At 46.8% G+C, this 26746-nt stretch overlaps 2 protein-coding genes and 1 long non-coding RNA gene across 7 annotated transcripts in view; 1 reads left to right on the top strand and 2 right to left on the bottom strand.

Annotated features, from left to right (window-relative positions):
• CTDSPL2 (CTD small phosphatase like 2) overlaps positions 1–11484 on the bottom strand; it is a 44093-nt gene extending 32609 nt beyond the window's left edge. Inside the window, exon 1 of the mRNA XM_083850350.1 lies at positions 11260–11484. The gene's annotated coding sequence lies outside the window, so the exon portion shown is untranslated. The remainder of the gene's footprint in view (positions 1–11259) is intronic.
• Positions 11485–11719: 235 nt separating this feature from the next.
• LOC310904957 lies at positions 11720–25433 on the top strand. Of its 4 annotated transcripts, none has more exons than XR_014588691.1 (3): positions 11739–18349; positions 18528–19856; positions 21127–25433. It is a non-coding gene; the product is annotated as an uncharacterized lncRNA (long non-coding RNA). The 4 variants fall into 4 exon arrangements; XR_014588692.1 differs by having other exon boundaries at positions 11739–19856; positions 21127–21236; positions 22034–25433; XR_014588693.1 differs by having other exon boundaries at positions 11740–18898; positions 19724–19856.
• The window catches only part of GOLM2 (golgi membrane protein 2), a 23059-nt gene continuing 19931 nt past the window's right edge, over positions 23619–26746 (bottom strand). For both annotated transcript variants that reach the window (XM_083850354.1, XM_083850353.1), the window contains one exon: positions 23619–25362. In XM_083850354.1, the coding sequence (XP_083706480.1) occupies positions 25289–25362 (74 nt within the window). In that variant the 3' untranslated portion in view covers positions 23619–25288. The remainder of the gene's footprint in view (positions 25363–26746) is intronic.

Here is a 26746-nt window from a genome sequence, read left to right as displayed (position 1 = left end):
TGGTGCCCCTCAGTTCTCCCAGTTCTCCGAACCCCCCTTTACTTCTCCCCTGCATCTCAGAACAAAACGCCTTCATAACCTGAACAAAACCACAGCTGAAATCCCCGGGTCTCAGTCCCCTTGCTTTAACCGTGATCCCCCAGTACGTCCGCCTCGGGCTCACCTACAGAGCTCTGCTCTCCCAAGGCTTAAGCGCCTCCCCTAGAAGAAACATTTTCTTATAAAGATGTTGCCAAACAAGATGAGGAAGGCTTTTTGTAATTGGCCCTAACAGAAAATAAATTTTCTGTTACTTTATTTTTCTGCTGTAGCAATCATACTTCCAGGCACCATTGTTTTGCCATTGCTCTGCTAGCGAGGCTTTGTTTTGATTATGCTACGTGCATTTGGAACTGAAAGTTTATTCCCTCCTGGCCAAGATATTTTTCTCTCTGTGACTGAGGGTACACGCTTGTAATTAATTCAGCCTTTTCAGATTGGGTCAGACCCCTAACCAACAAAGAAAAATGGAGAGCTGGGTCAACCGTAGAACAGCTGAGCTCAGAACAGAGCCCGAGCTGTGTTGCAGCAGCAAGATATTACTCAGGATCTCTGGTGCTGCCAAGACAAGGATTTTACATCAGTCGCCTTTAGGTACCGCGGAGCTCACCAACAGCTGAGAAGTTTTGAAAGAAAAGCGTGCAGTACTTGAGCGTTACACAAGCGGCAAACAGATCCCGCTAGAACCAGCACTGTTCCTGCTGAGGTTCGGGGACGGGCCAGCTGTCTTGGGACAAATCAGGCTCCCTAGACATTTAATCCACGCTGCCAGGCTCACGGGGAGACTATTTTTGGAAGTCGTCTCCCTCTTGTTCCAACCCCCGGTACGGACAGGTTGCTGAACGCTTCCTCAGCAGACCTGCCAGGATGGTGTGATAAGCTCTGACCACAAAAACATCTTCATGGGTTGCTTTTTCTTTTTTTTTTTAAATCATTCATCTTGTATTAGTTGGCTTTCTTAATTAAAAAAAAAAAACGGAAGAAACAACAAACGAGCAAACAACACCAACTCCAGAAGATTAATAAGCCTAAGCAAGTCTGTGTCGGGCTGTGGAAGCCACGAAGTAACTCCTGCACTTGTTACGAGAAGCTGACAGTTTTTGCAAGGTGTGCAGAGATGAATTTTGTTAACTGCACCTGAAAACCTAAACTTGCTCTGCTTCCCCTTAATCTTTCTGTGGGATCAGCACCGCAATCACGTATTCCACAGGGCTTTGTCAGGTTGCTATCTTTTAAAAGGCTAGATAAAGTTTTTGGCTGCTCCTTTGGCCTTAAAAACAGCAGGCTATTTCAGACTCTTTGTATTGGAGGATAAAAACTCTTTAAATGATAATATGATTCTTATTTCCCTGGAAAACATCTTCCTTGGTGCACTATAAATTCAAAACCTTTCCAAATAGTTTAAATTCTGCTCTCTACCTTGCAGGAGCTGCTATTATGCTCTTTTTGCACTTGGCTTTCCTGATGAAAAAATAAAAAAAATCCACCAACGTTGTTACAAATGGGGAAAATGCCAACACAATCGAGTTTTTTTGACCAGATACTGCCCGTGCAGATCTAAAACTAAACACTCTCCATGACATAAACATGCTGATTTAAATCTGATTTTTTCATAGCCCACTGCCCTATTCCTAAATGGAAAACTTTATTCTTACTCATTTCAATCAGTGAGATTCATTTGCTCATTTATACATGTACCTAGATTAAAATTAATAGGAAAATAAGAGCTTTACTAATTCTCGAGTGACATTATGTTTAACTTTAAAAACGTGCAACAGAGACATTACGAGCTTGAATCTCGTTCACTTCCACAAACTTTCTTGAGATCAGTTTCAGGGACCTGCCTGACCCCATGGCAGTGAGGCTATTTTACATTTACTGTTTTCTTTCATTTAAACGTGTTTTGTTTTGGTTTTTTTCCTGTTTTGTTCTGGGTGAAAAATCCACAAGAGAAAAATCACTGGCTGTTCAGTGGAAAGTTAAATGAGGTTTCTGAACAACGTGCCGATACTGCAAAGCATAATAACCACAATTTAGCACAACAACACAAGTTTTGTAAGCAAAGACTGATCTTCGAGCACACTATAACGTTTCCGTTCTTCCTTGGTTCCACCCCAAATTTCACTTATTTACTTCACAATCTAATTACCTCTGCTTTGGTCTAAGGTATCTCTGCCACTTTGAAATGCGTGAGACGGAATGAAATAATAACTTTATGGCTGCAAAGTAGCAGGTACGGCTCTGCAAACAAACAGAGAATCGCTCCGCTGAGAGAAGATCCTGTTTGCCTAGCGCCTCACTTTGCAAAGTTTGTGTCTGCAAACACGAGGCAGGAGCTGCGGAACTACCAGGGCTGCTGCTGTGGCTCTGTACAGTGCAGGCTTGCCCTCTGAAGAACAAGCACGCACAATCGGCTAGCATTTCAGGACGCCTGGCAGCTTGAAAGTCAGAGAAAAGGGAAGCTGCACATCTTTAACGCGGGGCGCAGATTCACGCGCTGCGCTAGGAAATGTGAACGAGTAGAGGCAGCTGAAGCCCGCTAATCTCGCCCCTTCTTCCAGAAATCCGCATCTATGTGTTTTAAAATAGAGAAATCTGCGAAAAGTGCCGGTATCAGCTCTGAGCTTAAATGGCTGTTGGATCTTTTTCCAATCGTCCCGCGGCACTGGGAGTAAATCCAGCCCCTCGTCGGAAGCCAGCAGAGTGAGAGATGTCCCCGTCCCCTCCCCGAGCAATGCCGCTCTCCTGGGCACGGGTTGGTTCACGGTATTACAGAGCAGTTACGTTACACCAGAATTTGGGAGAACTTCCAGATACTGAGGAGAGCTAATTTAATACCATATTTAATGTAAATTAACGTGTGCCTTCTGTACTTATAACAAAGCGCACGTTACTTCTCACCTGAAGAAACAACTTAGCGAAATCACGGACGAATATTCTTGCTATTTATAAACGTTTTAATGAAAACGAAAGGCATACTTCCTCGTTTCCACACCTCCTCCCTCCACGTCCCTTCCAGCCCGGCAGGTACTTTTTCACTGCGCATTGCGACCGAAGGGGGGTGAGGAGAACAGGCAGGCCGTTTCCTCCAGCAGCAAGGCCAGGCGAAGGCAGGGGCGATGTCACCCGCGCTGTTCATCCCCCCGCTGCCCGTTGCCCTCCAGCGGGCAGTCTCCAGCCCCAAGTTTTTGCGGAGCAGCCGGCCCAGGGAGCTGCAGCCTCCCTTCTGCCGGCGCAGCTCGCTCCCACCCGCGTGCCACACTTTGCCGCAGCCGACCCCCTCGCCGTCACGCTCCTGCGCCCTTCCCGGGGCAGCGCTGGCACGCGGCGAACCCTCCCTTTAGCCGAATTTTGAGGCCGGCTTGCTAAACCGAAAGGCTTCGACACGGAATCACACCAACAGGGGCTGGAATACAAACATACGGCTCCTGGCAGGGGAAAGGACAGCCACGGCAGTAAACCAGCAAGCGCCGGGGTTAAAGCAGCGCTCCACGATCACCCACCTACAACCATCAAACACCCGGCCGCGTAGCTGTCGGCGTGCCCTGGCACAGCCACCGAGGGTGCCAACGCACGGCTCTGCCCCGGTGGTGCTCGGAGCAGGGCACAGGCGAGGCTGTCCCCAGCACGGAGGCCACCCTGTCTCGGAGGAAGGGAGCTGAGCTGGGAGGATGCGACCGGTGCCACTCCGCTTGCTCAGCAGACCACAGGACCCGTCCCGGCCCACTTCGCTCACTGGCGTGGCCCCGGTCAGCAGCACCGGAGGGACCGCTGTATGTTGTAGGCTGCTGGGGAACCGCAGCCCCGGCCGCTCCAGCACCGACTGCGGGGCTGCTTCCTTGATGCAATTCCTTCAGTGATTCAGGTTTAAAATTGTCCTTTTATTTTACGGCAAGTTACTGGAACAGATACCATTCGGCTGCAAATTTTTAAAGCACCAGTGCTTTATGTCAGGGTTTCATTTGCTTATTGTACTCTCTGAAGGGCTGCATTCTGTAGCACAAACGCCGGGAAGCTTGTTTCTAATATGCTTGTAGATCTTTTTACAGCCTGGTTTCCAGGGAAAATAAAGCTTATCCAACTGCGTGTCCGTCAGTCCTCCCCTGGTAACCCGCTCACCACCCTCAGCCTGATTTGATAGAGGGGGGGAAATTTCAGACAGATCAAGTTCCTACAAGTCTCCTGAACACCTGAAGCCCTGTGGGTAAGCCAGACCCTCCTAGTGGTGAGCGAAAGCGAGCCGCAGCCCAGCCCTTACCCCCGTCCATCCTGGCCACGCACACACAGCCTTGCCTGCTTCCCCAGCCCGCCTCTGACCAGGAGGATTCAGCAGGGACACCGCAAGCCCCGCCGCGGAGGCAGCGCTGGGGACGCCCGGAGCGCTGCGGGTGCAGGGTCTGGAAGCGCGACGGAGCTGCGAGGCTTGAAAGGATGCACGGCTGCGGGAGAGCAGACCTCACGCATCCTGCTGTTCAAGTAACAGCCAGCCAGATGGATTACTTTAGCTCGTGCTTGTGATTACCCTTTTCAGGAAGGATCCTCATTTGTTGCACTTACAGTACGGCAGCAAAACTCAGAAATAATTTAAAGACTATATATATAAAAAAAGCAGGCACTCTATTCATGCAAATGGTCAGCATCTTTTGTCCCTGAACACTGCAGTGGACCAAAAACTCTCATAGAGTAGTATTTTAAAAACTGGGCTATAAGTAGAAAAAAATATATAGTCTTCTCCTCATCCGTACCACTCATATATTTCATAAAACAGAATTTAGCTTCTTGAACTCCCCTTGGACACAGAGGAGAAGCAAGACCGGCCAGATGAGTTTAAACAACCACCTGTCGCGAGCCGAGTTCACTCGGCAGCCTTTGCACAGCAGCAGCTGAGCGGTGTCGGTGCAGCCACGGGGAGAAGCGCGGAGCCAGGCTACGGAACCCAGGCACGGGGGGAAAAGGCAAAAAGGCACCTGCCAGCCGCTCAGGAAATTTCGTTCAGATTTTACTCCATCTGCTCCTATTCCGTGACGGCTCACTGAAGGCTCGCGCCCTCGTCCCTTTACGGACTGTTTGCTTCAGATCTGTCCCTTCTTCCACGGACACCTGCACGCCAAGGGCTCAGCATCAATAAGTTCACCCTACAGGTCCGCTGCTGCTGCTCCACGCTGCCTGACTGCCCGAACGGAGGCTGACAACGCTGAGTAAGCTGAAACAACGGCAGCGGGTTTATCAGCACGGTCACTCCATTTTAAAAATAAAACTAAACCCTCGAAGAAAGAGCCCCGTACCCCAGAAATTCTGACAAAACATCGTCTGCCTGCAAACGCGGGCACAGAGCTTCTCGAGCTGCCAGCGACAAAGTGAAGAGCGTGGGGAGAGCTGCGCACACCTCTCTGACCTCACAGCACCCAAAATGCAGAAAAAGGGGAACAGAAAATACATAGAGAGGAGACAGAGCAGAGAGCAATCTTCGCGAAATAACTTTTTAACTTTGAAAGCACGGATCACTGATGACAAACGTTTATCTTCTGCTCTTGAACTACTTTATGGGTTGGAACCCTACTATGTTAATTGCCTCCGGACGTTTTTATATTAACTATTAATCTTTGAGAGCGAACATTATCAAACATTTTCCAGATATATAATAAACCAATCTACTATCACCAGAAAATTATCTTCAAATAAATCCAACAGGATAATTAAGCACACCAATTAAGCATGGCACCTCTTCACCTGAGCCATACCCACGCAGCTCCCTTCTCCAGCTGAGCTCTCCAAGACCTTTTCTTAAGAGCGCTCCCGAGCTTTCTGGCCCCCGGGCACCACAAAAGTAAGGAGCTCCAAATACAGCGATTACAGTTGTTTAAGAATATCACTTCAGCTACACTCGAGTCTCCAAAATCTGTATTTTTAAGAACATATAAATTAAAAAGTATCGCGATTCCACTAACTTGCTTGTTTTCTTCTGTAATGTTCATAGATTCTGCCTTGATAAGCGAAATAAACAAGCTCTTCCAACCGTCCTTAAATTGATTTAATTACAACTGCTTGCTCTTGACAAGAGTTTAAGGTGTCAAACAGACTGGGCTAGGTAACTCAATCAAATACACCGTATTTAAACCCAGCACACACAAAGCCTGCAAGTTCCTGTTCTCAGCTCTCTCTGCTATTTATAAGTTACCTCCTTCTTGTGCACTTTTGGTCCTCAGAAGACAAACCTGAACGCTTCAGGCATGCTATACTTTGGCAAAGACGGAAGCAGCGCTAACTGCTGCCCGTGTAACTACCACCAGCACTCGGCCTTCCCTCACCCCCTCTATCTCCAAACCCAGCAGATCCTCATGAACGCCGCCAGGCCCACCCCGGACAGGCAGCAGCCCCCCAGGCCCTGGGCTCTGGAGCTGCCGTACCTGGACGAGCTCCCCCGGGAAATGAGAGGGTCCTGGAAAGCGGGGACAGACGCTGGGTTAGCTTGTGTGAAAAGGGCCTGGAAAACACAGAGAAGGCAAAAGAAAACACAGAACGCAGCTCTGCCGCCTCAAGTCAGCCCACTCCTTCCTGAAATAGCAAATACTTCAAAAACACGCGCCCTGAGAGGAACGCTGCAGAAGGGGAAGCCCAGAGGCAGCGGTGGTGGACGAGGCAGGGTCCCACGGGGCAGCACCGCGGCCGCCCGCCGGGCAGGAGGCACCGCGCGCCCCTCAAGCCAGGGAAATCCGCGCTGGTGGTGCCTAACCAACACTGGCTGGCGTCCGCCAGGGCGGCGAGGCTGTCGGAGATGTGAGAGCTTACCTTGACGTTACACCGATGCAGCATTTTGGGGGGGAAATGCTCATCTTGTGTCATCAAACCCAGCCAAAGCACGGCGAGCGCAGCGCGACTCGTGCTGGCACAGGGAACCCCTTTGTGCAGGGGTTTTACCACTAACGAGGCCGCTGTCGCCGCGCCAGGGAAGTCCTTGTGGTATAGGCTAATCCTGAGATTGAATTACCTACCTGCCTCTAATTAGCACCTCCTAAAATACAGGATGAATCAAAGCAATCATCATTTAGAATGGCCTAAAGTAAACCGAGTTACGATTTAGACTGAATCAGTACAGCGAACGCTGAACTGCTGAGGACAACCGCTCTGATTTGATGCGGGTTCCCGTTCATTTACTAACTTAAATCACCTCTTCTTAAACGTACCCTAAATAAGGGCAGGTCCCTTTTCTCTCACGCGAGGCTTCCAGAACGCTCACGTGCCCTGCGGTCTCACTCTCTTAGCCTTTCTCTGCTGATAACGACACGCCTGCTGCGCTGTCACCGCACGTGTTTGCACACACAGGTAAATCCCAGTCCAAATGGTTTAGCTGTGTATTTTTTTGCTGCTCCTCACACTTTGTATGCCGGCAACAAACAGCAGGATACGTACTTCAGCGCTGTGCTACTTTAAGCAAGTATACAGAGCTTGGTTTCCAGATGCTCTGGAGTTAGCAGCTCCTTTTAGTTAAAGCTATTTTCACCATAATGCTTACCTTGAAGTTACACCGATGCAGTATTTTTATACTCGAAACTATGAAGTGTTTTATGCCTTCTAACTCGATTCCTCACCCAACAAACAGAAATTCCGGATTCAGAAGGGTGTCTGGACTACTAGGGGTAACTTCAGCTCCTGTCGTCTCTGACAAGCACCTTCAGCATCACGCCACTCAGCGGACAGAGGACCCTCCTTAGACCTAAGGTAACAGACGGGCGGCTTCCCAGCACTGCCTTTAGGGTTCTGCCAGCTCGATGCATACAAACGCAACGGAAGGGGCTCAACTCTCATAAAGCTTTCCCCGTGGGGAGCTGCGTCTTTTTGTCACCCTACAGCAGAGATCGATGTGGCTGCCGCCTTAGTTCTGCCCACCAGCAGCTGCGTATCTGCTTCCCATCGGGCTGTCCACAGGGCCCAGCACCATAAATACTAAAGCATCAGGTAGGGAAACTGAGGCAACAAAGGACATGTGTCGGAGCACGCGCCCGGCAGAGGTGCAAATACACTTCAGCTTTCCCGACACTCAACCCAGTGTTTTCCTACACCAGACTGTCCTGACAAGCATTTCCCAGGAACATGAGGTAAGATGAAAAAACTTCTTATTTTCCATAGCTAAGAGGACTTCAATCAAAGTAATTATTGGAACTGATCTGATTAGGAAGTAATCTATTTCGAAAAAGTTAAGACTGCCAACTGGGAAACTACTACCCAGCCTCTGATTGCTTTAGGTGTGGATGATTTCATAGTTGATTTTTCAAGTATTATTGAATATGTCTTCATCTGTGAATGTAAAATATTTTTCTAAAATAATAAATAATCGCTATCTAGGCAACTCACCATGTAAACAGCACGTTAGGCTGGCGCACTGACAAGTAGCTGTGTGCGAAGTTCTCCTCCGAGCAGTCAGAGGCGATGCACTGCACTGCAACTGACACCGCACTTGAGCAACTTAACCTGTGGTTAAAGCACTCCGTAGGGCTGACACTGTCAGAACCGACGTGAATTAGATGGCTACTCCTCTTAAACCAGCTTGTAAAGAGCTTACCGCTCCTTTGCAGGATCAGAGCAGCATGATTCAATTCACTCTGCCCCTAAAAACTGTAAGTCGTCATGAATTTGATTAATCAACTCTGCGCTTATGGTGCACGTTTGCTTTTTCTGAAGACCTCACTGGGATGGATAAACATCAGATGAGCTCTTCACATGCAATAGATGAAAACAATCTTCCACCAAAAATTTACAAGAGATTGGTGCCAACGCTGTAGCGGTAATGCAGGCTGCTAGCAAAAGGGAAGAATTTCGTTCAGACTTGGTCTACTTCCTGGACTAATAAGAGCAAGAAGCATCGTATCTGACCCACTCAGGGCGATGAATCAGAAGGGAAAGGAGGATTGCTGAGAGGAATGCTCCTGAGAAAGTGGGGAATAAGGAGGGAGCTGGGGGGGAGCACGGGGGCGGCAGCCTGTGGCTGTGGGGTACTCCTGGGCTGACGCTAGCACGGTCCAAAAGCTGCAGTCCCTAGGAATTGGCTCCCCTAGGGAGACCAGGCTGAAAACGCACGGATGGGTAAGAGCTTGTACAGGGTTTGAAGAGGGAAGAGCCGGGACCCCAGATACTGGAAAAGGCAGCTTCAGAGTTAAACAGCTACACTGACTCCAGCTCTTCGGTTGCGAACTTGAATCCATCCTGAAGACGTTCTGGAACTTCCAGTTATCCCTTCTAAAGGACGAGAAGTCTCGAGCTTCTGTCAGAGAATACAGATGTCTAGAAACGCACATTAATTTTAAATTTCTGCCAAATTCCAATCCTACTCGATGCATGCTGTTTTGCCTTCTCTTGAGAGCTCTTGCCAAAATAGTTTGACTTCCAGTATTAGTTCCTAACAAAAATGCGCAGGAACTCCAAGCTATTACTCCGCTTACACCTATGAAAAAGTTTCCTCCACAGGAATGAGATATTTGCATAGAAAACTGTCAGAAAAGGAAAAAGTGATTGTTAGTCTTCTGGAAATAGTATTTTTGTTGGTGTCAACCTCACCAGCATTACAAGTGATCAAAGACAACAAATGCCAATACAGTATGGAAAAACTCTGTAAGATGGAGACTAACTTTCCTTTTGGATTCGGTGGCAGTTTTAATCACTCGATGCTATTCAGCCTGCAGCAGTGTCATGTCAGTCTGCCGGGGAATCAGCACCGGGGAAGGAAGCTACCAACGCTCGCAGTGGAAGTCTGGACATGGAAAATTACCTTTAAATTATGAAAATGCATGTGCAGTTCCAGCATATGTGGAATGTTTACATCGCTAGAAGAAAATGATCTAACTCTAACGTGAAATCTGCGGGACAGAATGACAGCAGAATTTTTTCTTTAACGGAGGAACTTTCTCAGATGAAACAGGAATGTCAGCTTCAGCGCATACTCTGCTGACTGGAACAGGATCAAGTCTTAACTAAGTTCCACACAATGTTTTCAGGGGAAAAGTGGAGAATGTTTTATGGAATTCAAGCCTGGATTTGGCTTGCATCCTAGAACATATATCTTGTTATGAAAACTGCTGAAACACTTTTAAGTGGGCAAGCCACAAGTGTCCTTGGAGCTATCCACTCAACTGGAAGTCACACAGGCGAAACTGAGGTAGAAAAGCTCGGGTTTGGGGTGGTGGTGGGGGAACAGAGGGAGGGGAAATCATCTTGGAAGCGTATCTGTTACACAGAACTGTTCACTCGTGCCTACAGCGCGAAGCAGTTACAACTTGTTTTCTGTTATTGTCACAGATCCAATACGTTACTCCAGCTAAATCATAATCTCTTCCTGCCTCGGTTCATCCATGTGTAAACCTGATTCACTAACTCTTACCTTAATGTGTCATGGGGCTTAATTAATAACACTTAGGTCTTTTAAGCCCTCTACAAACATTAACTACTTCTTGTAACAACTCTCCGAGGTATTATTATCCCCACTTTACCGATGGAGAAATGGCAAAAGAGGCTGCGACTCGCCCAAGGCGCCGGAGCACTAGCTACGCGCAGAGCTCTTCGCGGACCATCGCGTTGTAACGGCGGAAACTTATCGCGAGCGGCCGGGTCAGCCCACAGCACCTCGGAACCACTTTCCGAAGCGCCCCCCGCGCAGGAGGAGCACCGGGAGCAGCGCTGCCGGGAAACAACGGGCTCGGGGCGAGCGCCACGACCGCGGCGGCGCCGGGCAGCCCCGGGACGGGACGCGCCGGGGGGACGCCGCCACCGGCCCCCAGCGCCGCGGCCCGAGCTCCGCACCCCGGGCGCGGGGCGGCACGGGGCGCGCTGCCCCCCGGAGCTCCGAGTTACCGCCGGGAGCCCGGCACCCGCCCCCGGCCCGGCCCGGGACGAGCCCCGCGGCGGCCGGGCGGGGCGGGCACCCCGCAGGCCTCGGCCTGGAAGGGGCGGGGGGGGCGCGGCGCGGGGCTGACAGCCGCCCCCCGACCGCCCCCCGAGCGCGGCGGCCGGGCCGGGCCGGCTGAGCCCCGGCTGCGGGGCTGGCCTCGGCCGCCGGGCAGGGACGGGCGGAGGGGAGGGGGCGCGGGGGGACGCGGCCGGGCGGGGAGCGGGGGGCGCGGGGGGAGCGAGGGGCGCGGGGGGCTCCCCCCCGGCGGCCGCACCCCGCTTCCCCCCTCCCCCTTATCCCGGGCTGGGACCCCGCGCTGCCGGAGCCGCCGCCTCGCTTACCTGCGGGCGCGGGGTGCCGGGGAGGCGGGCCCCCGGTGGCCGGGCCCCCGGCGGCCGGACGGGCCGTGCCGGGCCGGGCCGCGGCGTGCCGAGCCGGGCCGGGCCGTGCGGGCGCCGCTGTGTTTACACCGCCGCCGGGGCTCGGCACTCCGCAGCCGCTCAGCAGCCAGTCGCCATTTCCCGCCTACCGACCTGCTGCACCGCACCGAGGGACCCGGATGGCAGCGGGGCCGCCGCGCACGCGCAGCCCGGCCGGGGGAGGGGGCCGGGGGCCGGCGGCGCCGGGCAGGCCGGGAAGGAGGGGAGCGGGCGGCGGCGGCGGCGGCGGGGCCGGGCCCGGGCCCGGCTGCCTGATCCCGAGGGCTGCTGCCGCCGAGTGCGCCTCACGGGGCGGCTCTGGGCCGGGCCGGGTCTGCGGGACCGGCGGCCGCCGCGCCCTGAGGTGAGGTGAGGTGGGGGGGGGGGCTCTGAGGGAGCCGTGAGGGGAGCGGGGCGGGGGGGGCCTCTGAGGGATCGGGGGGCCGTGAGGGGAGCGGGGGGGCCGTGAGGGGAGCGGCCCCGCCCGCAGCCGCCGCTCCCTGAGGCGCGGGGCCCGGGGAGGGGGCAGCGGCCGCGGGGTGCCCGAGGGGGCTGAGGGGAACGGCCCCGGCCCGGCCCGGCTCCCCCCGGTCTCTGGGCGGCGGGGTGCGGAGCTGGCGGCCTCGCTCCCCCCCCGGAGCCTGTCCCGCAGCGGTCTGGCAGCCGCCGGCCTTCCCGGGAGGCCGCTGGAGACCGGCCCGGCGGGGGGCGAAGCGCCCGGCCCCTCCGACGCTCCGGCCGGCCCTCCCCTCGGGACGGCCCGGGTTGTGCGCTGCTGCCTTCCACAGCAGCGGGCAGGGCTGCGTTGGGTGCTTTAAGACGCCTGTGGGGCCTAGCGTGGGGCTTTATTCCCCCTTTCTTTATTATTTTCAACTTTTCGGCAGCCTCTCGTGAGGTGCTGGGGGTGCTGCCTGCTGGAGCATTTGCGTGCCTTAGAGAAGCAGCCCGAGCACCCTGTGCAGGACAGCAGGGAGGTGGCGGGGCCGGGTTGGTGATTTACAACCTACTAAACTCGTATATCTGATTTTTCTTTCTGTCGGAGATGGCTTTTATCCACCGAGCCTTGTAAACAGAAGTCTTCGGTTCTCAGATTAATATGGTTTATGACCTTAGGACAGCTTCTGAAGTTAGTGCTGAAAGTAGCATGTTTCCACAAAAGCAGCTTTTGTGTGCGCTCTCTCACATAGCAGTCGGCAGAAACCCACAGGTATCGTGCGTTTTCTTTTTGTAATACCTGTTGACTCCCATTTTAGCTTTTAGACCCCCATCATATTATAAAAGTCCCAGCTCTCTAGTCACTTATATTATTTATTGGCTTGTTAAATTGAACCACATCTGCTGCTGTGAAGCCAAAATTTGTTTTAAAATTTTATCACAGCACTCGCTCTTTAGCAGAAGACACTATAAAAATAATTTTACCTTAGTTTCTGAAGAAAAGAAGTGATAAAAAGGCAGCGGAAACAGTGTAGTCCTTATTCAGAACAGGCCTTATTCCTTTAGAGCATTCAAGTATTCCTAAGCACAATCATTACGCATTGTACTTGAATATTTTTTGTATGATCAGCTGTGAAAAAGGTTAGCTTGGACATGTTAAAACTTAATTAAACTGTTTGTCAGTCCATTAAGAGGAACTAGTATGGCAAGATAACTTCGTGATGTCTCATCGTACAAGCCCAAAAGGACATCAATGATACTCAGAAAGTGGGAGTTTTGAAAAATGGTAGGTGGAAATACTTCTTCAAGCTATGTAATTAAAGTGGAACTAGCTGCCAGAGGAAATCATTCGGCAGGATTCGAAGCAAGCAGATATTTGTACGAATACCAAAACCATCTAGTGCGTTTATAACAAAAGCCAGAAAAACAACATTTAGAAGAGATACTAAAGGGTATGTCTCAGGGTTCAAACTAATCTTTATGGGAACGAGAGGTGTACTTCTCAGTACTATGGAATATTTAAATATGTCTTCCGCAGTGCTTTGTGCCATCCTCAAATTATCAGGGAGGGGGTGTTGGAGGGTATTGGTGTTGGAGGGCTTGGTCCCGTGTCAGGTGGGACTATAACAAGTCGTGTTGTTAATTGGCATTGCTGTGAAGGCGAAAGTTCAAAGGTCCTCCTGCTGAAACTTGTTCCCCGTGTTAATAACGTATAACGTGCAAGGAGTATTAGCTCTGCCTGTGTGTAAAATGGAAAAACACTACATAGTGCTGTGGCTGCGTGTATGCACGTGAAGCGTTACAAGCTTGGAACGTGTGCTTGCTTCAGAGAAGGCTCGTGTATTGGCAGCGGCAGGTTTTTCCCTTGACAGTAGATTTCAAGGACTGTCAGACTGAGATATTCTAGGTGCGTGTTTTCTTCACTTTACAGAGAAACTGAAGGGAAAAAAATGCATAGTTGCCAGCAGCATTGCACATTCTTGAAACGTTACACTCTGTGAATGCTCATTTGAAAGGCCGTTCTTCATGTTTTATGATTTCCTCCTGAATTCACCTTCCTGCAGCCCCGAAGTCTTGCTGATCTATTAGGTTTTTGTTTACACACTGGTCATGCTCATTGAAAATGACTTGCTTTGGAGTGACTTTCCTATTCGTTACGGAGATTCAGCATGGGTGAGCCCACCAGTTTCTCCTGGGAAGCTGTTTCATGTGTCTGCTTTTAGGGATTGTATTTTGTTTCAGGTTTGAATGTAACTTCCAGCTATTGCGTCCAGCACTTCTCAGCAAGACTCAGAAGTCATACGCTGCTGGAGTTGTTCTTCCCTGCGTCAGGACCCACACGCAAGGATCAGGTCACGCCTGGAATTCTGTTTCATAAGCTGAAGACGGTGTATTCCTAAATCTTGCCTGAGGGGCTTTTTTTTTTTTTTCTGGGGAAAAGGGTTTTATTCCCTGGATAATGTGGGGGCCCTTTCAGTTCTCCAGCATTTCAACATCTTTCTTTATTTGTAGGTACCAGTCGCTACTCTGAGCACAGTCGTTCAATGCAGTTTATTCTGCCAAAGTGAAAATAACTGTGACGTGACTATGAGAGGTAGTTGTGTAAACAAAACAATTCTCGTTTGGGTTTAAATTTTTAAAATCACCTATTTCCAGTATTTGTTGTTTCTCTTGCTTATCTGAAGGGAATAAATTTTGTTTAGTAGGGAAACAGAACCATGCACTTGACTTAAATGAGAAGCAGCTACCAGGCTCTGCTTGCTCCTTTGTGCCTAGGCGTCTGTGATCCAATCTGGCTGTCCAGGAACAGCCCCAGACGTGGTGTTCTGACTGCTTACACTTCAGCTGACGGGAATCAGGATTCAGATGGTACTCTGCGCCTGTTCAGAAACAAAGGCAAGCACAAATTTAAACCAACTTAAATGTATGTTTGATCTAGCACAGAACGTCTTTGAAGTGTCTACAGCCAAGAAACAATCCTCTGGGGATGAAAATACACATCTGCAAGTGGTCAAGCCCAGTTTGGAGAAGTTAAACTGTAGTGTCCGTACTAGCAACCCCATCGGTGCTACGTGGGAAGAGATTGATACAGGTCGAGGGATTGAGCGTGCTGGTTTCTGTATCGGCATGAAGTTCTTGCATCAGTATCGTAACCCTTTCTGTCTGTCTTGAAAATTTCAGTGTAATCTACTAAATAGGTATATATGCCCCGCTTTTTTTTTTTTTCCATTTTCTTTAAACCAGTGCTGTACTAGAGAAACACAGTATCCTTGGTGCTGGAGTCTTTAAAAAGTTCTAGCTATTGCAGAACTCTGCGCCATTTCTCCACAGCAATGCAAACTATCGGAAGCACCCAATCTCACTTTTTCTAATTTCTTCCAGAAAAGATCCTGTTAAAAATTCTGGTCCTTCTCTTCAAAGAAAGGTCTGAGGTTACTTAAAGTTTAACTTGAAAGTTGAAGTACATGGGTCAGAGGCTATTTAAGGTTCTGTATGTATCCTGAAGCAAGGACTGCAGTTACGATTTCTGGTGAAGGTCTCCGTAATATGGACGAAGCTGAAAGTTGTCGGTTACTGAATTTCTTCAAGGGCTGCTGCTGAAAAGTGAAATAGATTCTGCTAACAATTAGGGACCTCAGAAACCTCGCTTCAAGTGAAATAGCATTTTCCCAGAGCCGCCGCGTGGCTGAGGCTGGAGGCACCTCTGGGTCCCTCTGGCCCAAGGCCCCCCAGCAGGGCCACCCCCAGCTGGTGCCCAGCCCATGTCCAGGAGGTGCTGGAGCTCTCCGGGAGGGCCCCCAGCACCTCTCGGCACAGCCTGAGCCGGGGCCGCAGCACTGCGGGCACAGAACTGCTCCTGGGACCCAGGGGGAGCCTCCAGGGCCCCTTGTCCTGGCCCTGGGCACCGCTGACAAGAGCCTGACCTCACTGCGTCCACCCCTCGGGTATTTACACGCGTGAGATCCCCGTGAGCCTTCTCTAGGCTTTTTTTTTTTCTGATCCAGCTTTTTTCCAGTATCCAAACAAACTCGTGGTATTTGATGTTTGCATAAAGCAAACCTATGATAGGAAGACGCTCCATTGCATATATTTCTTTGCCGTGGGAGAGTGTAAGAACGCTTTGACAGGTGTTAATCACTTTTGTTAATTCACTGTTTGGAGGAAACGCAAAGCTGATAATTCACAGCATGTTTTGAGCAAGCTTAATAATAGGCTGCTGGTACTGTTTTACTGTTGCTACTACCCGAGAAACAGGGTTTTAGGGAAATGCGATGTCATGAATTCAAATAAAATTTCATCTTTTCCTGTGTCGTGGAAGTTGAAGCAATCGCTGTTCTGTGGCGTGTTTGGCTGTGTGCAAGCGTGGAAACGCTTCAGTTGCTGTAAGACACGTGGGAAGCAGTGAGCTTGTGGCGGTGAATTCTCCACGTACCACAAGGGCACACGCGTTTGTTCAGGCCAATTGCCGAGAGTCCGAGGGGAGCAGTACGTGGTTGTGTGCGCAGGGAGCTCGGGGCAGTGCCGCATCGCCGTAGCTGTGCCGTGAAGGTAAGGACCCGGCTCCTCTTCCTCCTCCACTCCTGGCTTGGCCTCTGGCAGCTCGAACATTGCAGCGCGTGTGTGGGGGCAGGGGGGTTCACGATGCCTCTTATAAAACCGGTTGTTTCTGCAGAGGGTCTGTGGCACGTATTAATGCTCCACTGAAGCAGAAGTGCGTGACAGCCTCGGGTCCAGTCACCCTGGTGTATTTCCCAGGCAAATCATGCTGTGAATCCCTGAAAACGTGTAATTTTGTACTGCAAAATGCTTACAAGGGTCCTTTTGCTCTGCAGACTTTGTTTTTCACTGGTTATGATTTTGTCTATATGAAAATGTAAAATAATATTTAATAAAATACATATACCATGAGTTATTTAGTGTCTGTTTTCATCTTGTCAATTGTCACTTTAGTCTTAAAGAAATGGAAGCAGAATCCTCTTTGCAGCTGTTAAATTTCGGGAAAAAATGGTTATTTTTCATCTGCTTAATACAGAGCTAATTTTTCCCTTTTGGTGAGATACTACCCATCAGCTTGGTTTTCCTAATTTTAAACTAAATTAGGTTCACCAACGAGTTTTAGCTCTTGTGGGATCTGTGTAACTTTGAGAAAGCTTTGGGAAAACCTGTCTACTGAAAACCCACAAAATTGGATAGTGGGACGAACTAGAACAAATTTCTTCAACTGTTTGTTGTAGGTGCTTGGGTTTCTAATACGCGGCATTGAAATCATCCTTCACTCTTGGTAGCAAAGTCTTCAGCTTGCTATTAATTGTTTTCCATCTGTTCATTACAGAGGTACCTGGAATTCGTGTGGTCGTTGCTGTGCTGAGGCTTTTCCCGCTAAGCAGGATAAACATCCCTCTAATTTGAAGACTGAATTAAATCATCCTGAGAGGAAAATGTAGTCTCCTCTCCAACCCTTTCTGTGGGGGGGGGGAAAGGAGGAGAGGAAAATGGAAGTAAGGAGGAGGGGAGGGAGGAAAATAGCGGCAGGGAGAGCATTGACTGAACTCTGGTTGTTTTTTCCCCTGTTCTTAACACGCTAAACTTCTACCAGCTTCAAATTCCATTTATGTCTCTGAGGTATAAGAGCGTACTCATATTTTAAACTGAAACAAAGATTTTTTCCTCTGATTTTTAACAATGTAATTGATTTGAGCGTCTGTAATGGAGTAGCAGTTGCATAAGCTTTGAAAGTTCATATCCCATTTGTATGCTAATGTCTCCTCAAGTCAGATTTCTCTTCAGGGCTGGGCATAAAAACAAAGTACTGCAATCACTCGCTGATCAAAAATGACTTGGGAATATGTATTTTCTCAGTTTGACCTTGAGCAAAATATTTTTGGCATCTGAACATTAATTTACATGGACTTATGAGTGCTTTTAAAGTATAGCCTTTTATAATTGGGGTTTTTAAAGTTTGATTATTTATGCAAAGCGTATAGGTGTTCTGTTCTTTTGTAATTTTGCATTTGAAATCTTTAGGAAATGGGGCAATTGCAAGAATTTTCTTGGCCTTTGATATGGTATCAGCTCAAAGTGTTTGAGGAATTTAGTATTTTCCTAAACTTCCTCATGCAGTTGTTATATGTTAATTAGTTTACATCTGTACTGTGCTTTGAAGCTGTAAGGTGGTGTTATTCTTTAATTAAGAGGTCGGTAGAGATCACCATGTTTAAGTGGGTGCAGATAGTTCACAATACATTGAAAGCAATTCTTTCAGTAACCCTGCTGCCACAGCCTGCATTATATTTTTAATTACCCCATTATTCTACTGGATGCCAAAATCTGGGGTTTGCCTCCTGTCCCTAAAGAACGAAGGCATCCAAACGTCTGCTGTTTGGCCAGCTGCCATTATTCCTTTACACCAAGGACTACGTGTAACAGTTGTTTATTTAGCCTGTGCAGCTTTTAGAGTTCAAGTAAGTTTTGGAGACTGAGATAGGAGAAGTATTGCAGGCATTTCTGAACACTGGCTTCACCCACCCTAAGACTTCTTGGCTGACATCAGAACAACTTCAGACAGCACGGCAATGCGGTAATTTTTTACTCCGTTTACTCTTTCTGTGACCTGGCAGTCGTGGTAGTTACTACACTTGGCTTTTGAAATGGCAAGAGGAAAGTAGAAAAGGGTTGAATTATGTGGAAAGCTTCCAAAGAAGTGCACACGTTCAGAACATACTTATTTCTTGTTTCTTTTTTTTTTTTTTTTGTAGGATGGATAGATTTCTTTGATGGGGATTAGTAGGATGCCTTTGCTCAGGATATGTTGAATTGGTCCCATGAAAATGATCTTATAAGGCAAGATCCGAATGTGTTGGATCAGTCCCTTCACCGGATTGATCCCTCCTGGCGTCAGGCACTCTGCCTGTCTGTCTCGGTCAGCAGCGAGGGGCTCCAGTACTCCATGGAAGACGGGAGAGAGCCGAATCTCCATCGGGAGGAGCCTGTTCCTTGCCATGAACTAAAAGGAAGCCCAGAACAATTATACACTTCTCAAATTATCTTTGAGTGCCTGAAGTTGAGCAGCGTGAATCAAAGCCTTGTGCCAGGAATGAGCTTAGTGCTGCTACCAGAGTTACTGTGGGTGTGTGCCCGTCCTCTGCTCTGCGAACAACGGGGTTTCCATTTCATTGCCGCCCCAGGATGAGTTTTATTAGTAGATTGAAAAATTAAGTGTAGGGAATGAAAGTGGAAATAAAGTCTCCAGGCTGCCCCTTAACAAACTTTTGGAATGTTATGATCTATTGCAAAATGGTTTGGAGAATTCAGACGGTGTGTGTAGTCACTGCTAGCCCCGACAGCGATTCAGATCGCTTGCAGTTACTTGCAAAAGTAGTTCCTTATGTTTTATTATTTTTTCTTTTTTATTTTTTGATGAAGAATTGGAGGCAGAGGGATAAATCAAGTTTTATCAGCTAAGGCATTTTTTTCTCTAAATGTGGTACCATGGGAAAATTAAATGTTTTTCACTTTTTTTAAATAAGGGATGAAAGAATGAAGCTGTTGGTCAGCAGTGTCTCACAAGTTAATACAGGTTGTTCAGATATACACTAGGGCAAAATAAGAGAAAATAGATTTTTTCTTATTGCATATGGATTTGATTTTTCTTTTTCCCTTAGATCTCGAATCGGTAGGAAGCCATTTTTTTCAATAAATACTCTTAACTCAGTCTGGTGTGTTTGCAGCGGTATGCAGGGGTAGAGCCATTACTCTTTGGGTGCCTAAGTGAGGGTAGGGAAAAGAACGAACTAATAAGAAATCATTGTAGAAAAAAACTGAAAAGCAAATTATTTTTGTTTTCTAGTAAAGTCAAAATAACGTAAGCTCCATGCCTTTTATTAGCCGATGTGTTTATCTATTTATCAGTTTAAAGGACTGCATTTAAAATTTAGTGTAAATATATTTTCAGCTAACGTGACCCCTAGAAGGGCAGTGTGCCTGGCTGGCTGAAGAGATTGCTGATAAAGAAATGCAGTCAGGATTCTGCTTCAAATACCGGCCTCTTCACACCACCACGGCTACAAGCCAGGCTCTGATGAAGGGTAGGTGCTCGTCCTCACCACACTGCCTCACTTCAAAAATTTTCCTAACAGTGACGGTGCTGAGTGCTTAGCGATGCGAAGTTGTAAGGTGAAGCGAAACACTTGGAATTGTGTATGAAAATGTATGTATGAAAACTGGGTGTGAGTTTATGAAAAGATAGGAGAAGATCTGTCGGTCCTGTTAGCTGCTTTTTTCAAGAGATTACTCCTTAGATGCATTGCCATATAGATGAAAAGTTATTTACGCATGAGCCTTAAAAGAAGAATTCAGCGCACTGCGTGCTGCTGTCGCTATCTGGACATATTGTTTAAACAAAAGGATCTGGGCTAGGCCATCGTTTAAAGATGCTGTTTGATTTTTCTTGTAAACCAGCTCCACCAAATGTGAGAGCCAGTTTTATTTTAAAGTCTAGCTGGTGGTATCGGGGAAGCAGATGTTTAAGTAGCGCTCGCTCGCTCTCAAATATGTCAACGTTTTGTATGCTGCCATTTCCATGGAAACAGGTACTGGCTCAGCCAAAATGGCACAGGGATTTCAAAATTAGGTTTTAAAAAATAAAATCAGGATAGGTTAGTCATTCATGTTTTTACTCATACGTGCTGATAGTGGTGGTGCTGACAGAATATCTCTTTCGAATATATTAGGTACAGTCATGCGAACGGCAGGTCAGTGATTCATATTTTTAATTAATGTGTTTAAAAAGTGGGCTTGTGTTTGATGGAACTTTATTAGAAAAGGATGCATTTATTGCATTTTGTTCAGCATCTTCTCTTCCATGTGTTTGAGAGCAATCACATTTTCATCACTTCTTTAGGCCTTCACCTTCCTGAAAAAAAGCTAAAATATGTTTTGGATGAGAACTGCGGATTCAGACTAGTTGGCAAACTTTGCACTTTGTTGGTTTTTTTGTTTGTTTTTAAATATAAGGTGTCTCAGGAAACAACAAAATGATCGTTTGTGAATTTGGAATCTTTAGAAGCCTGTAAAAATGAGGCAGGCCCCACTTCTTCGGGCTATTTGCCTTTGGGGACGTTTGCTTTAGGAACAGCCTACTTACAGCCAAGGCAGTTATCCCCGTTCAGCATTGCTGCTGCATTAAAAAATTGGAGTAAAGCAGTGGGACCCGCCGCTTCCCAGGCTGGTGTGCAAAGAGCAAATCTCATAGGAAGCTGAGGACAAGCTCCAGGAATTTGTGAAAAATGGAGACACCTCTAGTTGTCGTCTTGTGCCTTCAGCTTGATTGTTCAGACATCTGAATGTATTTTCTAGCTCAAGCCATGGCTCAGTGTCTTTCTGCAGTATGAACCGAGCGTCCCACGTCCCCGGAGCAGTGGTTCCCGGCTGTCAGGAGAGAAGGGAGCGGGAGGTCGGCGCTGCAGGTGTGAAGCAATTGGAAAGGCCTGGTGCAAGGAAGGGGGAGGGAAAGGCAGCGCCAAGAGAACGCTGGGGCACTTCGCTACGAGCCTGGTGCCTGCATTGGCGTAGCCCAGAGGAGACGGCAGGCGCTGTGGGGAGGGCAGGAAGGCAGAGCTGGCCTGAAGGAGCACAGGGAACAAAGGCGCTGCAGGGCTCAGCTAGTGGGGTGGAGGAAGCAGCAGCAGCCACATGGCTGTGCGAGGAGATGGCGTAGGAAACAGCTGTAATGGAGCCACCAAAAAAAGAAAAAAAAAATAAGGAACATTGCTCTAAAAACATTGGCAGTTTCCCAAAAGAACACAGACTTTTTTTTTCTTCTTCACCAAAGTGGAATTTGTTTGACAGAACAATTCCCCTTAGAAATAAAATTCTTTAAACATTGGATCACTAAATAATGAAGGGTAAAGTGCTTAGCGACCTAAATTAGATTCCTTAAAAGGATACCCACTAGGATCAAACTGTGTTTCGGTATGGGCTCCGCTGAAGTGAAATATTTTCCCAAAACATAGGGGCAAAACAAACCTACAATTCATGCGTACAGCTTGCTGTCCAAGTCTGCTGGCACTTTCCAAATAGCAAAAGGGAATTGGTAGCGTTTGCCTCATGTCAAAACTTTGCTGAGCGCTATCGGTGCATCAGCAGCGGTGCTCCTGCTCCTGCCAAGGAGCCACCAACCAAGCCAGGAATGAAACTTTCATCCAGGACAGGCTCTCACGGCTCCCTTTCATAACTTTGTTGCGTTTTTCCCTTCTGTGTTAAGGATTCCCTGGGCGATTATGAAAGAAGCCATGAAACTGAATACCAGTTTCTCAAGGAATAGGATAGAAAAATGCAAGAAATAAGTGTACTGGATGAGGCCAAATGGCCATCTGGGCTGGCATCTTACCAGCTTACTAAAATAGAATGAAGAATTTTTCTTCCTCTTGCCTGATCAATTTCAACCTGTAAGTAATGTGGTTGCAGACACAGGCTGTTTCTGGGACGGGGAAAAGCAGAGCGGAGTTCTTTGTTATGCTTCACTCACTGGAGTAGTCATATGACAAATAATTTGTTGCAGACGTACGCTTAGTGCTGCCCTACAAACTAAGCCTTGCTCAAACACGCCTGCAACGCTGGTGTGGGTTGTCAGGTAGCGTGGTCTGCTCCAGACCAATTCATGGCAGAAGTGAGGTGTGGTAATAAAAGGGCAATGGCGCAGCAAGGCAACGAAAGCTGGCGTGAGTAGTGGTTTTATTTTGCTATCAGAAGATCTAAAGAATCTTAACATGAGACCTGTGGCATACAAGAAAACAAAAAAGTTAATATGCAGTAATGAATTGATTATGCATATAATAGTTTTAGCAGGGCTATAATTATCAAATTAATCTATTTTTAAACATCAGTTATTTAACAATTTTGCTTAAAAGTACTGGATAATGTAATTCTGTACTATATATAAGTAGTCAGGTTTCATGGAAAATCAGAATGAACAGGAAAAAAAAACACATTAAAGAATCCTGCATGTCACTGTGGAGGTCAGTCACAGCAGTGAACACCCTAAGATGAGCCCTGAGCATTAGCAGAGCATTCCCCTTTTTGATAGAGAAGGGGTATTTGGTCAGTGTTTTCAAAAGCACCACGCCCATGCAGACTCAGAGAAATAAACTGGAAGGTTCAACATTCTAGAAGATGGCTAAAAAATGAAATTCTGATAATGTAGCTCCCCATCATGTTACAGGGAGAGAAAGCTCTTTATTGTCCTAAGAGAGGCAGGGTATGACCACAGAATCTACCCGAAAACGGTCCAGGTGTCCACGTAAGCACCTGCCTCTCAGCATACGTTCCTCATGGGAAATCAGATTAATTCATAACACCAGAAGGCTGCTGACTTTGGTGTGCATGTGGCCAGTTATCAAAGGGCAGCGCGACTGTTGTACGCTTACCCACGTACACCCGCACAGTAACCTGTTTGCTTGACCAACAGTCCCATGGTTCAGGGGGTGCAAACATGCGGCACCGGAGTGACTTGCATAGGACTGGCCAAAGAAGTTTTTATTCAGCGCCAGAGGGTCTGCAATTGTAGTCACTGCGCGTGAAGCTCATTCTTGGGTTAAAACGTTCCAGGGAACGTATGCTTGTACTGCCTTCCAAGCTTAGTTTTTTGTCACATTCAGGGCACGTAGTGACTTCTCTATCTCATGCCCCGTCCCAGAAGTTGGCCTTTATCAAACAGCTGTAACCACTGCTGATGTGCCAGAATACCTCAGCTTCGGTGAAGGCCTCAATTAATCCAACTCTCAAAAGTCAAAAATCACCTTGACTTACACTTTTGCTGCAAAAGAAAAAAGCCAGAAAGCCTCACAAACTTTGAACAACTTAATTTATTAGAACCCATATACGTTGCTTTCATTAGAAGAATCAAGTTAACACCTAATTCAGGGCGAAATTACATTAAGACAAACAAAAAGTTGCAGTGCTTAAATACAGTATTTACTGAAGACTGCTATTCTTAGGATCCTGGTACAGGTTTATACTTACTGTGTGGTATTAGTACGGTGTCTAATTTGGAGGAGGTTCAGCATTTTATTTTTAACTGAAAGGATATCACACCATGCAAAGGGCTATTCCCCCCATCTGCCTCCCACGAGTAGGATGTAATGAAGAGCTCAAGCCTTAAACAACACAACAAAACCCTTGAGATGCATCACCAGAATTTGAATTTTTTATTTCTTGTATACTGAAGATTCATTAGAAGAATATCCCTACAGCTAAAAAAAAAAAAAAAAGGTACAACTTTTGAAATTTAATAGGTCCACTGAAATGACATCGAGCAAACCTTAACTGTTATTTGAAATTGGAACCTGAGTGCAGAGATAAAGTACAATCACCCAAGTCAAAGGTCCTATAATTTCTTTTCACAGTAGCCCTTTTGGAGAAGCAGGTTGGGTTAATAACCTTAATTTCCTCTACTGTACATCAATTGAATCATTTCCGTAAAATTCAGAAAGTGCTTAAACACATAATACAAAAAGTATCTAACTTACAAACTCGTCTGAGATAGAAACGCAAAACATGGAACGTGGCAGATGTCGAGAGAGATCTGTATCAAAGTATTAAATTGTAAATTAACTCGAGTGAGTGTGACGCAGGATGGAGGCTCTTGAAACAGTAAAACGGTGGATGCAACATATTTACTGAGGGGAGGGGTTGTTCCTTCCAACAAGGTTCCTACAAAGCTGATGTAAACTTGTCTTTGCTTCTCACTATAACACTTGCTCTTTTTTAACACGTACACAAAAATTTCCTACGAGCTGTGTTGAATTATCTATATTACCTTCTAAAATAAGATATTAACTTTTTTCAGGATGTATCAAATTACTGAAATTCTACTATCACTGATTTCCAGCTGTAGCTATGAGTTTTGGTCACTGGACATTAGACTTAAAACGGTACTTGCTTCTGAGGACTACTTCACTGTTGTATCTTTCCTCAGTTACATTAAGGAAGGAGCAACTTTTTTAAACATTCAGTTTTCATTCTCAACTGGTAGCTCACCTGCAAAATACAAAAACACAGCACTCATGAAAAAAGCGGAGTATTTTTGCTCATACAGGTATTACTGTAGAAAAGGAGTCCTTTGGCTGTACATTGTTTCCACAGTGTATTTGTTACATGAGATACAAACTGTACAAGTTCTCCAGTTTACAAAGTTTTCTAATTTGCAGAAACAGCTCAGCCCATATTTATAATATTGGTTTCAGATGAAAAGATTCTTACAGATAAGGTACAGTCTAAGTAATTGGCTCAATGTAACAACAAAAATGTAGTTTTAATACAATTTGCAATAGTACAACTATGTACATATGTACACAACTGCTTCCTTCTGTTACTTCACTAACTTTGAGTATACTTATCGGGTTTATTATCAGTTTCTTTTAAAGTATGAAACACTGAAGTAAAAATGGTTCAGTTTGCAGCACTTCAAGTTCTTCAGTTGAGATCTCTTCTCATCTACATTTCCTGTTTCATTCAAGCTTTAAAGAACACCGTCACCGAAGCGTTGCTTGCCATAATCGACGAGGTCATTCTGTAGATCTCTTTCTTCATCATCTGCAATTGAAATATTCAGACCAAATCTGATGTGATACTACTGAAACAGATATTAAACGTGCTTTCTACATCCACATTGAATTGGCTCTGTCTGGTTATGGGAATGAAGTCATCGGGAAATATGGAGGAGGCATATGGGCTTGCAATTACAAGTCCAGCTGTCAGCACTTTGGGAGTTGTCCCCTCTGAAAAACTGTGACTTCACACTATTTAATATCCTTGGCTTTATTACAAGTGTGTTTCACAGATTTATTGACTTAAGAGATTGTAGAACTTGTTAAACTTACTACTGTAATTTGAGAATGTTCCTTTAAATGTTTCAAACTCTCCCACTAAAACCCAACCACAAAGTCAACTACTTTGAAAAGTTGTATCACCAACTTTTAACCCATTCTAGAGTTAAAACATTGTAAGACTTTACAAAACATTGGGTACCTCATGCAACTTGCATAGAGAAGTCATTGTCTCTCCTCCAGGTCTCTGAATAGATTGCAAAGGAGTAAGGTAAGGCTTTTCCCACCTGCTTGCCAGGTTTGAAAAATGGTATCCTCCAATTTCTATCACATGGCACCTTTCTCAGGGAAAGCTTTTTTTTTTTTTAACCAATGCTCAAATTGACTTTGCCGTCAACATTTTTACATACTGCTATCTTGCATCTCAGGCTTGAGTGTAAAATTTGAAGACAGACTTTAAAACGTAAAAAGCAGCCCTCTACCTTTTCAAACCTCTTATCAATGGAAATCTGTGATATCTCAGCCTTGCTGAGGAATCAGCGATACATTCCTCACCACCACTCTTCCCAACTGAAAGAAATCCATCTTGTCAGGCTACCACAGGATGAATAAACAGCCCACCAGCCAAGACATATACTCTTGAATGTGTAGTTCAGCCAGGAAATACACAGCAGCAGAGATGAGAGCACAGCAGGGGCAATGCATGGTAAGCAGTCCTGCAACTGATGCAAAGTGACCAATTTGGGAGTTCCACGTCTTTTCCAGCTGCGTTTGGTTCACATTTACAGCAGCGTTTTTACTTTGTCCTTGGCTGGAAGAATGAAGATGTTCCATCTCATCCTTCCGATCCTGAATGACTCTCTCTCTCTACCACTCTGTTCTGTGCTACTTCTTGACTTCTCTTCCTAGGGTTTTAAGCCTCCGGGAAAATCATAAAATTAAAAACAAAACCCCAAACTTGTGCACCCTCAGTATAACCATTTACTGTAGCACATGCACAGACACACGCACACAAACACAATCAGTCAAGGAAATACACTTCAATACAATTCAATGTAAAACAAAAATGTTTTTAAATATGTTATTCTAGCTGCCATAATTGAGGTATCTCTGTTGGTCCTCAGCCTTCTTCACTCAATAAATCAGAAAGT

This window comes from Anser anser (assembly GCF_964211835.1).
Source record: "Anser anser genome assembly, chromosome: 10".
Taxonomy (NCBI): Eukaryota; Metazoa; Chordata; class Aves; order Anseriformes; family Anatidae; genus Anser; species Anser anser.
Note: the sequence above shows the minus strand (reverse complement) of the source record. Positions and strands in the feature narration are given on the sequence as shown.